Below are 17,422 nucleotides of genomic sequence, written 5' to 3' on the forward strand. Positions count from 1 at the left end.
CGTGTGCGTGTGTCCCTGGTGTTTGTGTCTAGCATATGCATGTGGTTTTGCTGACTGCACTTGCAGGCTTGTAAATTTTCACCATGGGAAATTACCAACAAAGCCCAATCTGTCTCCTGGCTGCTTTGCACTTTCCGAGGGCGGCTGTACTTGAGCGAGCTGCAGAACGGGAGAGAAAGCGAGAGGGAGAGAGAGAGAAAGGGAGCCGGGAGGGAGGAGGGGGGAGAGGAAGGGTGGGTGGGTGGGTGGAGGGGGAGAGAGGTAAATAGCCTTAAATCGGAAGGGAGCTGCTTCTCTGTGGTCTTCCACAAGAGCTGCCTGGGCTCTGCTGGCTCAGTAATAACTGAGTGACCTTTTCTTTTGCTGTATTATGTCTGGCTGGTAAGGGATTGCATTTTGCAGCTGATAAAGCCCTGACTTCATTCAACTCGGCTCCTCACACGCTGCTTTAGGTAAGTTGTCTTCAGCCAGGACGGAGACAGACAGCCTTGGACTGCAAGATACTAAAAGGAGGACACCTGTAGCTCAGATGCGGTCAACACAATTACTTGGCGGATCCTTGAGGACCTCATTATTTTAAACTTAAAGAATAGCGATCTCCCTCCCCATCTCTCCCACCCCCTCTTTATTTTTTTCCCCAAACAATGCTTCTTTTTGACCTTTTCCAAGGAGAAGAGCTACAAAGCAGCCACTGTGCTTATTGAACTGCCTCCCCTGTATCGCTTAATTGAGAAGGTAAGTGAGGCAACTGTGTACATAAGCTTTGGGTCATTTGTGTATGTGTGCCTGCATCACTCTCTCTCTCCCCCTCTCTCTCTCTCTCTCTCTCTCCCTCTCTGAGTCATAAGCCGGGGCTGCAATACACACACACATCTCTGCACTGCAACTTTCACTCGAGCTGCAGCTCTGCCGAGACTGTTTTGTTTAAATCATGTGAGGCTTCATTATTTTTATGATGAGACATGAAATACATGCAAGCGGAGGATGCTGAGCGGAACCCATCCGGCTGTACGTCTCGAGAAATAGCAGTCAAAGTTAACAATGAATTGCAGCCCCACCACTACCCCCCTCCCCGTTATTATTGTTATTATTATTCTTGCTTCTTCCAGAGCTTCTCGAAACATGCTCTCAATTATCAAGGGAGTCGCTTAATTTCCCACTCCCCGGCTTTAATCCACAAGGCTCCCCGTACAGCAGTTTAATTTGCAACTGGTTCGGCGCAGGGTTAACCCTTTGGGCAGAGCGGAGGCAGGAGCGGGGCGGGGAGCCCGGGGGCGGCAGGGACGCGCTCTGGATGCGGTGTCCGGGCTCTCCATCCTCCGTCCGTCCTCCCTCTCCCGGACCGGCTGGGGACAAGGACAGTCAGGCCGGCACTTCTGCCCGCCAGCATTTCTCTTTTCTCCTCTTTTTTTTTTTTTTTTTCCCCCTCCTCTTCTCCCCCCCTTCTCCCTTCCTAGCGAGCACGATACGGTATGCTAACGCCGCATGTGACAGTTTAATCAAACCCATTTGTTACAACAAAGCTAAGAGACCGCTGGGATTATAGGCTTACGGCAGAGTTAGGGAGCATGTGGTTTTGTCGCTCGCCACCGCCGCTCGGGGCCGGCGGCTCGGGGTGTGCCGTGCCCCCATTCCCATCCCCATTCCCAGCCCCGTTCCCATTCCCAGCTCCCCGCCCCCGCTGCGGCGCGCCGCGCTCCCGCTCACTTGACCCGAGCCCTGGAAGCGTTCGCTACTTTTTGCCGGGATTTGGTGCTTCAATGAGAAGGAGCTCTCCAGGCGCCCGTAAATCAACTCATGCAGAAAAAGGAGAAAAGTTTTGGTAAGGCGCTGGTGCGCTCCCCCGGGAGGCGGGGGGATTCTGCTTCCTCTCCATCCTCACCTCTGCATCTTCATCCTCATCCTGCCAGCCTGCGCTGCGCTCCAAACACTTCCTAGCTTCCTAGGACAGCTCTGTAGGATCGCTCTTTAAACCCATTCCTTTTGCTCGGTGCGACAAACATCGAGACGTGCTGTCCCCGACACCTCCCTCTCCCCATCCTTGTGATGCTCGGAAAGGAATTGGCATAAAGGGCTTGAGCGTTCTAACTCCGAAAAGGGATTCTTTGTTGTGGAGTATATGTTTCTTATTTATTTTTTATTTTGCATGTGAGCTGCATCAAAATTGAACTCAGTCTTGCAAATCTCTTGTTGGCCTTTGCCAAGCACTAGCACTTTGCTGCCATGGTAACTGTAATTAAACTGATAAGAGTGGAAAAATGTCAGTATCTCTGAGCCTTGCAGCTGCATTGGAGAAAAAGGGAATCAAATTGGTTCCCAGCACCACTGCTCTAAAAAAAGGAGGGGGAGAGTGGTGGGGGGGCTGGGGGAGAGCGATGGGGGGACACGCCAGGGGTAGGAACAGAGCTCAGCAGCTCCAGTCCCTGAGATCTGGGTACATCTATTTGCTGTGCTGTCCCTTAGGGGGCTACAGCCTGCAGGGATGCTCTGGGCCAGTGAACAGAGAGAAACAAGCTTTTAGGCCCAATATAGCTTTCAAAAAGAGAAGGGGAAAGAAAAAGAGAAATCTTTTGTTTGGTGTCTCTTGGCAATCGACTAGCCATGTTGGCCAAATTCTTTTAATCTGTATCACTGCTCCCAGCTGTGGGACTGCATTCCCATTTTTATTTTTTGCCTATCCTCTTCTTTTCCCTTTTTTTATTTTTTTCTTTTCCATCCCCTCCTTCCCAACCCATATCCTTTATTTAGAAAGGAAAAAAAAATCAAAAATATTAAAGAAAAAAGCAGATTCCTCTGTAGAAGAAGGGGCAGGAGGTGAAACTTAGTTATATACCATGAAAAATTAACTCAAAAGTATGCAGGAGAGGCTATATTCAGAGTGCTGAAATCCTTACTTTTATTTTTAAAAAGCCCCGAGTGTTATGGAGTTGCGGTTACTTTGTTGTGTTAACTACAGAAGCTGAGACTGTGCGGATGAATGGCACAGAACAAGAGAGCATAATGGAGGCAATCAACCGTTAGGCTGGTTCACAATGCAATCCAGGCAATTAAAAGCTCACCAGAGTTTAAATGAAATGGTTCCACTTATTTCTGTGCACCACACTGCACAGGCTATTATTTATGTCTCTTTTTTTAATTATGATTTCCCTTAAACTGTCAAATAACTCAGAATAGCAGGGTCTCGGAGGCAATAAGAATTTTCCACAGAACAATTTACATGCCAATCTAAAACTAGTTACGACTCCTGATGTGCTACATATGAGTTCTGAAATGTTTCTTAGTTTCTGAAACCTCAACTTTTTTTTTTTTTTTAACCCCAAGTCTGTGAGTGTTGCCTTGAATTACTGGAGCTCTGAATGCTTTTAGGATGAAGCTACAAAGTGGAAAAGCACCAGAAAAGCATTCTTTTTTTTTTTCTCTCAGACCCTAACTCTCTTGTTGCCTGTATGTTGTCTGTCCGTTTGCTTTTAAAGACCCATTACTTAATTTGCTCCAAACTGATTTTTCAATTTTATTTTTCCTAAGTAGAGGCAAGTTTGCCCTTTTGTGCTGTTTGTGCTACTGTCTTTGGTAGAACTGTGTGCATGCTTCTGAAAAGGGGGGGAGAGTGGTCTTTAAAAGTTTGTAAGAGTTGCAGAGCATAATATCCAACTCTTCCTCCACAGAACTGCCTGTACCACAAACAAGAGCTGAGCTCTGAGTGTCTCATGCCACGCTCAGCACCATTAGGGACTAATCTCGCTCACACATCACTTCTAAATCACTAACACAATATAGTTCATTATATCAAATCTTCATTCCCTTTGATTTTCGAGAAGGGTGATGATTTGAGTGAGATGGATTTTTCCTTCTCTGCCTTCCCCGGGAGCCTAATTTAGCTTTTTCCAGCAACCATTCCTCTTTATCATGAAATCATAGTTACAAATCAGCTGACAGTGTTTCATCACACCATAATAACAATAAACAGGGAGGGGAGTCAGTTTCATGGAACTTATTTGGGGAGATTGAGAGAAATCTGAAAACCTGCAACTCGGGTTTTTAAGTTCTCCCTTCAAAAATCCTAAAGGTGGTGAATGGTGATGAAGAAGTCATTCCTGCCACAGCTCTGCAGTTTATGTGCAGTATCCTGGGGACTGGTGGTGGAGGAAGGGAGGGAAGGATAGAGTAAGACCTTGAAAGCATATTGGGGTGAAATAAAAAGGGTTTGTTTGACAGTGACAGACTAGGCAGTGAAATTTCTCAGTTCTGAGAACAGATCTGCTCTGTGATGCAGAGCATGGGTAGAACTCTGCAGAACTGAAGGGAAAACTGGGTTTGATTTTTTTTTTTTTTTTTTTTTTTTTTTTTTTTTTTTTTTTTACAGCTTGGGTGTAGCACTTAGGGAATTGTATGATGTTTTGAAAGTGCTTCATAAGCTCTGCTTTCCTGGGGCAGTGGGGAGAGGAAGGCAGCCAGGCAGCAGCGCTGTGCACTGCCACCTGATATTTCAGCAATGAGCAGTTTGGATGGGTTTGTGGGTGCTGTCAGCCTCTGAAAAGACCCTTCCCATGTCCTAGGAAATAAATGAGTACTTAAACCGCAGCCTGTGAAAAGCTGACTGACAGTAAGCTGCAAGGTATTCTTATTGCCAAATTAAGGGAGAGCTAAAAATACATGAGCACATATCTGAAAAGTGCAACTGCAACGGAGATCTTATGGGAATGTTAAAGGGGAGAGAGATGGTCTGTGAGGTGATCTGCATTAGGGTGGCTCATACAATACAGGAGAGAAAGGTAATAAAACCTTGTCTAAGGGATTTAAACAGGACATGTGAAGAAAAGGACATTTTCAAATTCGGAAATGTATCAAACACTTCTTGACTTTGTTTAGAACCCTTCTAAACTTCCAAAAAATCTGAACTACTTTTTTTTTGTACAATGAAGCAGTAGTTTGGGGAATTTTAAATAATAAAATAGAAACAGCTTCATTGCGTGTAAAGTGAGAACAGGTCAGATCTATAGGAGGAGAAAAGCTTTCCTTCCCTCCAAAAGCTTCTGCAGACAGAATCCCTAATCTGAAGATGCTGCCAGTGGGGTTTGAGCACCACCTTCTCTCTCTGCCTCAGGAAAATAGACATGCAGGGTTCCAAATGTTCCTTCCATGGGGTGTTTGCCCCTTTACAGTTGTCCCTACAAGAAGGTTTTGGGCTAACCAGTGTGAATGACAGGGCTCTGCCTACTTTCCTCATGTTGCAAGTATCTCAAAAGCCGTGCAGGCTATGTGCAAGCTGCAGTTTTATTTGTAATACAATAACCTCATGTTTGCAGCATATACCTCGGGAATTATCAGGCCTGATTACTGAAATCTGCTCAGACATTCACTTGTTTGGCTGTGTTTCTGTGGCATCTTGTTCCCTTCAGACAGCTCAAGACAGTGGATCAGCCTGGATCAGAGACTGTCAGCCTCCACTCTCTAACCCGCTTCCTTATCGGGAGATGAAATTTTTACATTAAGATTTTTTTCGTTAAAGCCTCTAACTGTGTTAGCTCCTAGTTTATTCTGGTTTCCCTCGAGCTAAAGATTAAAGTCCTAGAACAGCCCTTCATGCTTCTAAACTTTTTGGGTTATTTTACTGAGTTACAAGAAGTTTATACAAATTGTGGCTGATTTTATGCATTTGTCCTTTACTTGGCCAAAGAGAGGGTCTGAGGATAAGCCTGTTGTTGGCACCTAGTGGATATTTGCACTCTAGTGTGATAAATAGCTCTACAGATCAAGGTTTTTCAACCAAGTTATGGCATTAGAGTTTCAGCAGGACTTTTCTTTGCAGTCTGGTAGTAGTTCCTTACCAAAAATCTCTGGTATTTTCACTGCTATGAATTGTTTATTTGTAGTCGTGTTACTTTGCTGTTTCGTACCCTGGATTCAGGAGTCAGCTGTCAATTGAAAATGCTGGAAAGGCTCAGCCTTTGTTTCATGGCGCTTTCTCAAGAAGAAATGTGTGTGTTCATTGCCAGTTCTGCCACAGGCTGTGGAGCCCAGTGCAGGTCACTGGATCTCATCCTCCCCTTTGGGAATGAGAGACAGATCTTAGGAATCTCTGTGTGGTGAGGAGCTATGAGCATCAACTGGGGAGTGAAGGGAGGGGCAGCACTGACAATTTTTATACTGGGTGAGAGAAAAATACAGACTTCTGTCATGAGATTCAGATGCTGCGCAGCAGCAGTGACGGGGTACTTTGGGGTGTGTGCTAGCAGAACTGCCTGCACACCACTGAACAACTCCTGTACCAGGTTAAATGTACCACCCCAAGGTGTGATTGCAGAGAGAGGAGCAAGGCTACTGTGCTCATGTCTCAGTAAGAATTACTGTTTCTAATTCAGCAATCAGCTTTGCAGGTAGGTCTTAGGAGTTCAGCCTGGGAATGCTGGAAAGTCACTGAACTGGCAATACAGTCGCTGCACTCTACATAATTTTCATGTGTTCTACACGCACCTGTGTGTAGGTCCTTGGCATGCCTCAGCCTCTTGTCTTTGCAGCCCTAATATCCACAAAGGCATGCTCTACCATTGCTTCAAAGATTGCACTGGTTATGGTTTTTCTTATGAGGCATTTCAAAAAAGCAAACATGAACGAAACCAAACCTGTCTGTGGTGGGATGCTACAGCACCAACCAAGATCTGCTGGTGGAAGCTGACACTGCCCAGCTTTCTTAACTCCAGGTAGTAGAGTGTTCGTGATGAGAATCTCTTGAATTTGTTCTTCTTTGCTAAGAGGCTCTATTTGACCTTTCCCAGCCTATGGATAATAATAGAGTTCCAAACCCCAATTGTTGGAGTAGGGTTTGCTTGTTGGCAACAGGATTCGTTCCCCAGCCTTGATAAATTCTCACTGCAATATTCAGGTGCCTCTAGTGAGTAGGATCTTTTTGCAGTTACATCACTGGCTTTAAAACATTGAGGTAAGCTATGACTGTACAGCATATCGGCTCTTCCCTTCTCTCCTGTGCCTGTCTGATGACCACTGAAATATCTACAGGGCTGTTATTTTGTTTATCCTAAGAGGTAACTGTAGAGAATTAATCTGAGTGCACTGGTATGGCAGTTCATGCAGCTAACCAGAGAGACCAGTCTGTGAGCACTTTTGGGGCAGTGACCTCTCCCCATTTACTTGTAAAGCTGAGGGCAATTGATTTTTGAATGGATCCCTGGAAGCTGGCTGTGTTGCTCTGAGTAACATCACTCAACTGTGTTCCACTTTTTGCCAGTTCTGTCCATTAAACAGCGTTTCAGGTGTTTGAATGGTTTTTAAAATGCTCTCAGCTATTACATCAAAAGGTGTACATATACTTAATGGACACTACTGTACTCCTTGTCCTGGAGTAGCTGTTGGCTAAAACTGGGATTGGAAAGCAGGGCAGCAGTTTGGAGTGATTTTTTTTCTTGACAAACTAGAACCTCTCTGACCTTGTGCAGTTTATTTTAAATCAGATTTTTCAGAAGGTCCTTACACTGCAGGTTGTGACTGGCGTTGCTGGTACCGAAGTCTTTGGAAATCTCATCGCTTCATTAATATATCTAAACAAAAAACCCTTTTGCCAGCATCAAAATTTCTGTGTCAAATCTCTCAGAAACATTTGCTCTGTGCCTCTAAAAGCTCCAATATCTTCTTCTTTAAAAACGGAAATGCGCTTATATTTTATAAAGATGGTGCAAATAAGTCCAAATATGTGGATTTAACTGTTTGCCATATAGATATGCTGTTTATTTAATTTTTGGGTTGCTAAGTATTGGAGATATACTCTTTATTTAAATTTTGCATTGCTAAATATTGGATACTGTGGCTGAAATTGGATGACTTTTCAACTGGACTGTTTCAATATTTCATGTTATTTTTTTTAATCTTATTTCTTTTCAGCGAAGAGACCAGGTAAATGAGGTGTTAAAGAGAAGCCGTGGAACTTAGAGCAGTGGAAGTTTCTGCTCTCAAATTTATCTTAGCCTTGTTTTCAGTTTGCAGTGGACTGACAAAGTTATTTTATCCTACCTACATCATTGACTTTTAAATGAACTGTGTGTGGGGGGAGCAGCGAGGTGGAGGAAGAAAAGGGCAGGAGTTTTTGTACTTGAAAGAATATCTATTTTCAGTCTTCTCTTGTCTTACTGTATTTCAGGTATACAAATGCTCTCAGTCCAGCCAGACACCAAGCCGAAAGGTTGTGCTGGCTGCAACCGTAAGATTAAAGACCGATATCTTCTGAAGGCCCTGGACAAATATTGGCATGAAGACTGCCTGAAATGTGCCTGCTGTGACTGTCGCCTGGGGGAGGTGGGCTCTACCTTGTACACCAAAGCCAACCTTATCCTTTGTCGCAGAGACTATCTGAGGTAGGTCACAGCCTCCTTCCGTTCGCTGGCAAACTTGGGGAATCTGTTCAGCCCTTCCTGCTGAGCTGCTCTCACAGAGGCAGGGCTGCAGGGCCAGGTGTTTCTGGAGATGAGGAAACAAGTATTGAAACATGGAGATTAAATTAAAATCTGAGTCAAAAAACACACACAGCCAGGTCGTGGAGGTGGTTGGCAGATTTCTGATGCTCATAATTCCCCCCTGCTTCCCGCAACATCGTGCTGCCGGGAAGGTGGTGGTCTCCTGCTCCCCCTCCTCCTCCTGGCAGCACAGGGGTGTCACAGCCTGAAACCACACTTGTGGTTTTCACCCAGCTTCAGGGCAGGGCTGGAGCCCTGCAGATGAGGAATGTTTCGCCCATCCTTGCTTCTGTTCCCTTAGTTTTCCTAGGGATTTCCTTTGTGGCACTCGAACTTTTATGAATGCTGGCACTCAGCTGCTGGAAGCTGGGCCAGGATAACCAACTTTTATTTTTGATAACCATGAGTCTGAGCTCCAATCCACTGTGCTCCTGGTTTCAGTTGGTGGCCCAGTTAAGATGCTGGCTAACCTGCGGCCACTTCTTAGAGCAAATCGGCACCTGCTTTTCTATCTTCTGGTTTGCTTGTGGATCCACATTCTCAAATGAATTTGAGGAATAACTCCTAGCTAAAAGCTCATGTGCAGCACCAGGATAGTTTATCTACACATCACGTGTCAATAGGGCTGCTTTGCAGGATACAAGTTTAACTGGGAAGTTTAGTCTCCCTGGGCTCTCCACAACAAATAGAGAGAAAAGGCTCCTCTGGGGTGATTCCCAGCACCTATTTCCTGTACTGATACCTTTCCTCCATTCCCTGTGGAGGGGGTCTAATGAGACTAGCTGCTCCAGGCTAAGGTGAACTTGTGGGAATACTTCCCCTGCCCGTTTAGTGAAGCCTTTTCCTTTTAAAGGGACATCGAAGTTGCTAATACATTGGGGAAAAATTAATATTCTTTTTGAATGTGTTAACTTCCAAGTTCCACTTAAGTACAGGTACCAAATAGGAGGTTCCCACACGCTGATCAGCTCCCAAATTGTACACCATGAATAGGCTGGAACAGGAATTAAGACTAAAGCACTAACATCTCACAGTACTCTGGCTCTCCACAGAACAAAAACCTTCACAGAAGCACTGTGCATTTGTTGAGCTGGGGCTGAAAGGCAGATCAGGTTCTTCAGATGGGCTTAGACTACTTAATGGTAAAAGTATTCTGCTACCTATTAAAGGTCTGAACTGAACCTGAGACAGAGTGCTGGGAATTTAGCATAGATGCTGCATCTTAAACCCACTGTGCTAAAGCTGCCAAAGTAGTAGGTAACAAAACCTCACTTTTAAAAACTCTTGGAACAGAAGGGAATTGTTGTACATGAGCTCAGGTTGCTTGTGGTCTTTAGGTGAGTGTGTGTAGAGAGGGTTTGAAAAAGGTTTTGGTGAGGGGAAGTAACATCCCAATTTTTAAAACCCGTTTTAATAATCTTTATACAACAAATTCCTGCAGGAACAAGAGAACTGTTATGGCTGTTTCGTCTGAGTTCCAAATTTACTGGAGACTTTGAGCTTAGTGAATCTCCCAAGTGCTAGTACAGCAGATCTGATGTTTTGAAATCACATGTTTAAAATCAAAACCAGAAATGATGTGGTAGTAAAGACATGAGCAAAGCATTTCCCCAGGACAGATGCATTCATACGCACTCTTGCTCTCTGGTCTTTGAGGGTGTAACAGGAGTAAATATTTTGCTAAGAGATTGTTAAAACTCATACGAAGTGATTCAGAGAAAGGAGTTTGTTTGGTTTTTTTGGTTTTTTTTGGGGAGGGGTCTATCATGATCACATTCAAACTGGTGTTTCATTTATTTCTTCATACATAATACCTTTTATTTTTTCAAGTGAAACTAGCATACATGAGAAATGCTATAATTGGTTTTAAGATGTTTCTGATTTTTGTCTCTGGATTTATTGAGTCTTGATGAAGATTTCGTTATAATTTCTATTTATCTTCTGAGTGATACTTGTGAGTGCATAGATTTAAACTTGGTATTTACACAAAACTTCAAACTGGTGTACCTAAGGTAATTGCAGATAGTCATTTGCCTCATTGCATCTTATCTACTTAGTTATGCAGTGAACCTATAAAAGTGATCTTTTTAGTGCTAATGTAAAAACTAGCTAAATTTTCTCTAGCTTTGTAGTCAAATAAGCTTTCATATTTAGCAACCCACTTGACATGAATTTAAGGAACAAGTTGCATTGTACTAATGATCACATTAGAGTCTACTATGGTTTCAGACTATCTTCTTAGGTTTTTTTCTTTTTAACTATAAAGGGAATCTTCGCTGCGTATAAAACTGCTCTGGCTTCCTATTAATTTATGTGGTGCCCTCTAGAGGATATGTGGCTTGAACGATACTATAAAGAGTAAAATTGCTTATTAACTTGTCTCTCAGTGTTCATTAAGCCTATCAATAAGGCATTCTGCAGATGCTACAAGCAATCACGTAGCCAGTTTGGGGGCTTTAGCATTCGTGTTTAAGTTCATAAATGGTGTGATTGTGTCCTTGCCTGTTTGCAAAAATACTTCCAGTATCTTTCATTTAGAGATGCCTGCCAAAAAACCTGCACCCTCCCTCAGCCCTGATGCGTGCTCTCGTGCTGCAGCCGAGCCCTGAGGTCCCCACTTTAAGCTTCTTATAAATACTCTTTATTTTCAGAACTTCAAAACTTGCTTTGCTTTAGCCATTTCCTTTGGTAAAATTAGTTAATTATACTACATTAAAACATTTTTCTCCAGACTGGGAGGGGTGGAGGGAATGGGAGGAATCTTTAATGAAGGAAGGAGCTTGGGAGCTGCTGTGGGTGTGAGAGGCTTTGCCCTGGAATCTGATCCATGTGAGGCACTCTGGTGGTGTCAGGGTGGCCGTGGCAGGAACGAGCCCCACTCTGTTAACGAGGATGGGAACTGACTCGAGTAAAGAAAGGTCTCAATGTTAGAAATAACACACTCTGTGAAAATGATATGCAGAGTATAATTCCCCTGCAGGCTTCTGTCTTCTGCTTATACACTCCTGGGTTAGAAAGTGAAGACTTAATTTAAGGAACTTAGGTTTACACCAATATTTCAAGTCTATTTATAATGAGTGAAATATGCAAGAACTTTTTTTTATTCTTCCCTTCTTTTCCTCCAGAGCTGTACAGTGACATCTTAATGCATCAGCCTATCCAGCTCTGTCCTCTCCTCTGACTGGCAGCGTGTCCATTTACAAGCACAATATTCCCTTTGAAATCTGTCATTACTGCCATTAATGACCAGTCATTATGTTAACAGCCCTTGGGCTGTTAACATGTCAAACTGGTTGTTAACTGGAATGTTATTACTTATTTAAACCGCAGGTATGAGTTGTGTGAAATGTGCTTTGGTTGCACGTTTTGGGCTGCTTCTGCTCCAAACAATGGGGAAACAGCAAAGCCTTTGCCTTTGGGGTGCCAAGGGATTTGCTTTCTATTCCATCTGCTAGTTTGATTTCTGTTTGTGAGGTTCTCCTACCCCTGGGCAGCCTCCTAATTTCAGGTGAAATCCCTTCCTGCAAATGGGCAGCCATGGATGTTTCCAGATGCGTGGTAACGCCTGCTGCACATTTGAGATTAATATCTGGCCCCTAGAAGTGTAAAATATAAGAGCGACAATTACATGTAACTCAGTTGCATTAAATAATGAGCTTCCTCGGATGCAGCAGAAATATGAAAGTACAGCTGTGCTAAGCTAGTTGCAATGTAGGTCAATCACCCTTTTCACTTAGGTTTTTAACTACGCAAACCCCGCTGAGCGACCAATGACTACAAAGTGCTGTTTCATTCCTATTTAATTTTGGCAGCATTTTACTGAAGAGCAGGCATTCATGCAGCTAAATTTTCTTTGCCGTTTCTGGTTTTAACTCCAGCTCCATGACACTAAATGTTGGAGTGCATATCTCTTAGTAAACACAAAGAATATGGTTTCTGATATATTTTTTTCCCAAATCCATCTCTTAACGTGGAAATTGAATTAGAACTTTTATTACTTTTTGCATAATTTCCCTAGCCAGGCAAGCGAGATCATAAGAAAAGGATTAACAAAACTAATATATTGGGGTGGAATTTCTGCACTTAAACACATCTAGAACCTTACTGAGAGCAGGGAGGCAGAAAGTCTATCCTCTCCCCGCTCTCTTCACCCTCCACCTCAGTATTGGTGCTATTTGCAAATATACTGCACACCTTAAAAGTCCCACTGAACAGCAATGAAAATGAGTAGATCCCCATTTCTGAGGAAAGGGACAGAACACATTGAGTATTTCCTCTTCCCCACTTGCTAGTTGAAAGACCTGAGAAAATCCAAGTCTTTAAAACTGGATATTGGAGAAGATGTTATAAATAATGAGACTTGACCACAGAAAGTAGTGTTTAACCATAAGAATTACAAGGATGCTGCCTCTGTAAAATATTTATCTTCAGTGCAGAGTGAAAAGAGCAGAATTTAGGAAGAGGCTTTTTCCTGTACAAGTGCTCACACTCTAAAGGCAATTATTATTTTAAAAAAATATATATTGTGTAGGAGTGCTTAGACAGATTTAACATGTCTTGTGGCCTGGTGCTGATTAGCAGATCCCATTCCTCTCTCATGTCACAGGCAGTATTGCAAATACCCAAGATATCAGCTTGCTTAAATGCTTGTATAAAGACTCTGTGTGGAGATTTTCATGGGTAGTGGGTAATAAATTGTTTTCAAAATGCCTCCTCAACATGTTTCTTGCCCAGCCCGATTAAATAAGAGTAGACCTTTGAAGATTTAAGCACTCTGAGTTTTCAGGAATATTGAGTATTTACGGAAGTGAGGCTTTAAAGGTCCACTTTCTTCACTAAAACTTTTTAAAACGGAACCCTTATTTAAGCTAACTAATGGCCTTGTTGCAATGCATTAAAGCATTCAAGGGACGAGTAGTTTGCAGGAATATGCCTAAAAATATTTTTAAATACTTTAAAATAATGGTAGATGTAACAATTCACTTGCTCTAATTTTGCTGTGTGTGATGAATGTTCTTCTACATTTACATAAATGGTGCCATTTAGTGTGTCTTGGAAAGGGGGAGGGGAAAGGCAAGAATACTCTCTCTTCCACTAATTGCCAAAGATTTTGAAAACCTCCAAACACCTTAACAGTTTTTGAAAGGGATGAGAGTGATGCACACACGCGCAGTTAATCCACCCCACTTGCAAAGAATAATGCTTTTGATTTAGTTACACTCTGGCTAGTTTAGCTTCTTCTTAGGTTAGCTCATCTGTGATAACTTTTAATAAGAAAAATTCAATTAAGCTGTTAAAATGGGTGTTTAAGTCGTGTTGAAATGCTGTGAAATGTGTGTACTCAAGTTTGACGCTCTTCAGTAGTTCCATGTGTTTCCCCATATCTGCTGGTATTTTTTCTTCAGAGCTGCCAAATTTTTAATAATTGTGTTATTTTTAGAGGCTTAAAATACACAGTTTAATTTTCAAGAATGTGAATCTTCCCTCTTACAAGGCTTCTTGAAAACCAGACGCTTCTCGTGTGTTGTCAAAATACCTCATTAATCCCCTGGAAACGTTCAAAGAAATTCAGGAGACTTTTCAGATGAAAGTACCATGCCTCTTAAAGCCTGTCCTACAGCTCTTCATTACACTGCCGTGTATTTTGATGGAAAATTATTTTACTACAAAGGTTTTGCCAATACAGAGCAGCTCAGTGAAGCTTAATAAAAGCAGTGATTTTGGGGAAGCCAAAGTCATTCTGCAGTGCCAGAGGATGGAATAATGCTCCTGGTGAAAGAACAGTGATTGTCTAGTTCTGCTTAGTATTTCCCATAACCTTTTCTAAAAGAAACGTGACTTTCTTGTTTTCATCTTTGCTATTTTTTTTTTCTCAGAAGTGACTTTGTGACAAGTACTTCTTATGAAATATCTTTAAATAATATCCATAATAAATGTATTGACTTCAGGAATATTGTCAACTACATTGTGACATGGGTTTAATTGGAAAATTTCTGAATTTTTGACCGGAAGGTTATGCAAAGCATTTGTGCATCATGTACTAGAATTCTGTTTAGTTCTAATAGCCTAAGACAGAGATGCCTTTAAAAATTTTTGATTTCTGCTATGTATTTGTTCCTGAAAAACTTAAAAACTTCTATATTTTAATTTGTTTGAAATTTTAATTAATTTTTGAAGACAATTTACACTGAAAAGTGAAAAAAGAGCTCTCAAGTCTCTACCATGTAATTAAAAGGAAAGGTCTATTACTGATATTTTTTTACTTGCTATTTACTGTGTTTTTTAAGCCTTCCAGAAAAGATAGAGCATTCCTTACGGATGTGAAATGTTTGAATAACATGTAAAAATCAAAGCGATTTAACAGTGTCACACACTTCTTTAGCCCTCCTGACTTTAGAAATTGCCTTCTTTTTCAATTTCTCGCTGCAATTAAGTATATTCATGATGAATTTGGAAACCAAAATACACAGTATGCAAGTTACAGTTTCCAAATGAAACTGGTCTTAACTATCGCAGTCCTTAAGAATTAGTATTTTGGGAATACCTTATTAAATGCATTATTTTTTGGATGGCTAATTTTTCAATAGATTCCTTAGTATTCTAATTTATGTCCCTTTAATAAATCCAAGTAGTAGTTATACATCTGGGGGATTTTTGGTCAAAATATTCTGGAATTTTTGAAGTTTCTCAGACATGAATATCTGAAGCAATGAGTCTACCTTCCCTAAAAGCTTTGGATGTGCTACACCTCCTTCCCTGTAAAGTCATTCTGGTGCTGTTACTTTACATCTTCCTGAAGCTGTGTCTTGAGTATCCTGAATCAATTGGCCTTTCAACACCTCAGCATCTTACTGGGGCATTTAAAAATGGCTGTGGAGATCAGTAGATCCTTCATTTAAAAGTGTAAAAATCCTTTTTGCAAGTTTTGCATCCTTTGTCCAAATTATCTCTAGAAGCATGCATCATTTTTAGCTGCATGTATCACATACCAAATTATATATAAATCTTTGAAACAAGACATAAATCTCTGCATATCTGTTTGGTGTGATATATACACATAGAAATCACGGGGGAATTCTGCGTCTCGCATTCTACAGGTACTTGCAAGGTGGTCGTGGTCTCATCTTCTCTAAACCAGTTAAGACTGAATTTAAATGAATGCTGGTAGTTAAGCATTTTGACAACCCTGTGGCAACTGGCATGGTCAGTTGCAGATTTAATTTAGACAAGTGCTAAAATTCTGTGATGGAGTGCCAGTCCAAGGAATCCACAATCCAGTCCCTCTCCTCCCTGTCAAATCTCTCTGATTTGACATCAGAACTGCAGCTGCCAGCAGCTGGAGAGTATTTGGCACCTATTTTTCAAAGAGCACAATGATCTCAATTATTAACTGCAAGATATTTTCCTCTGGGATCAGAGTGAACCCTGTTGATCTATTTCATAGCAAAACACGGCGCAGGGAAATTTTCACGAGCAGAAAATCGCCAATTTTATAAAGAGCAGAGTGTGTTTGTCTCTGGAATTATGTTCCTTGGGACATTTCCTGCAAGTCTTGAGTGAAGTGGTATTCTGTAATTGTGGAATTTGAACTTTTCATCTTTTCATTTGCAAAAATGATAATATCTCATGTAGTGTTGACACATAGCAGATGAAAGTGATAATTGCACAACATGCAAAGATAAAATATTTTGGTGATGGGAGGTAAGAGCAGAGAACGTTATACATATTATTGTATCTTTTTTAGAATTTTGAAGTGGGGTGGTGAGAGTGAGCATGTCTAATTGTACATTTGAATATACGTAATTGATGTATTGGACTAATTAAGGAAACACTATCCTACACCAGGTAGTAAATGCACCCTTGCTCTTGTATTGCTGTTATCACACCTTTGTTTTTAATAAAGCTCCAACTTAATCTACAGAAATAATCACATTTCTCTTGATATTCCTATATATATTTTGATATAATGTTCAAAAGGCTTGAGAACCCAACCTGACTTTTCTTCAGGACAAGCGTCCAAGCCTGAGTATCAGTCTACTCAGTGTCTCAGGTTTTAGCTTAGTGGGTAGAGTTTATTATATTGTAACCCTGCATTGAACAGCACTACTGATCCACCATGGGATAAAATAAAAAAGTTATTTTATTCTATTTTATAATATTATTTCTTTGCAGATGCTTTAAAGAGCAATATGCATTAACGTTGATGCAAACAGTTTTAATAATTACCTGCTTCTGTAAATATGTTCACTCTTAGAAACAGAAATTTTTATTCTTTATCACATTCTAGCAATAGTCCAAGCAACAATTGCTGAACTTGGTTTTGTCTACATTTATCTACATTTTTTTCTGAGCTCAGTTCCAAGCCAACTACTCTTTCTCAAAATTTGTATTAAAAATCAAGATTTTAAGACAATAGAAAACTTAAAAACTCATTTACCCATAAAGAACAGACTTAATTTCTCCCTTTCTAATTTGTGCTAAACAAATTTTACACAGAATTCAGAATTTTCTAGGATCTGATGTTTGGATTTACAAAAAAACCTTTTCAACTATGTCTTTATAAGCCTAATATATCTGTCTGCCTTATACCAAGTGTTAAGAAGGAGGAGGGCAGTTGCATAACAAGCTGCTCTGCACTAATTTTTCCTGGCTTCCTTACTTAATCTGTAATCTGATACATTTAAGAATGCTCTATACCAAAATAACATTAAATCTAATCCTACAAATGTGTACTACATCCTTGAATTGGTGTAGTCTGAGCAATCCTATTGAAAGGTATAGGGCCTATCAATTTAGGAATGTGCCTTAGTAGAGTCAAATATTTAAAATTAGAATGGCTTTGCCTGCAAACCCATCTTGAATTCCTCTGTCCTTGTTCTTTGTGGGCTGTTTACAAACCTCCCTGGCCCCCTGGTCCAGGAAAACTCAAAGCCAGGGCTCTCATCCTGACCAGGCAC

The 17,422-nt window shown here is 41.3% G+C and overlaps 1 protein-coding gene across 6 annotated transcripts in view; it reads left to right on the plus strand.

The window, feature by feature from the left end:
* The window catches only part of LMO3 (LIM domain only 3), a 137,898-nt gene that overhangs the window by 77,239 nt on the left and 43,237 nt on the right, over positions 1-17,422 (plus strand). For 2 of the 6 annotated variants that reach the window (XM_033057918.1, XM_033057912.2), the window contains exon 2: positions 8,153-8,366. In XM_033057918.1, the coding sequence (XP_032913809.1) occupies positions 8,161-8,366 (206 nt within the window). In that variant the 5' untranslated portion in view covers positions 8,153-8,160. Of the gene's footprint in view, positions 1-256; positions 736-1,670; positions 1,823-8,152; positions 8,367-17,422 lie in introns of those variants that run through there. The other 4 variants (XM_033057915.1, XM_033057914.1, XM_033057917.1 and 1 more) reach the window with 4 other exon arrangements.

This window comes from Catharus ustulatus, chromosome 4 (assembly GCF_009819885.2).
Source record: "Catharus ustulatus isolate bCatUst1 chromosome 4, bCatUst1.pri.v2, whole genome shotgun sequence".
Taxonomy (NCBI): Eukaryota; Metazoa; Chordata; class Aves; order Passeriformes; family Turdidae; genus Catharus; species Catharus ustulatus.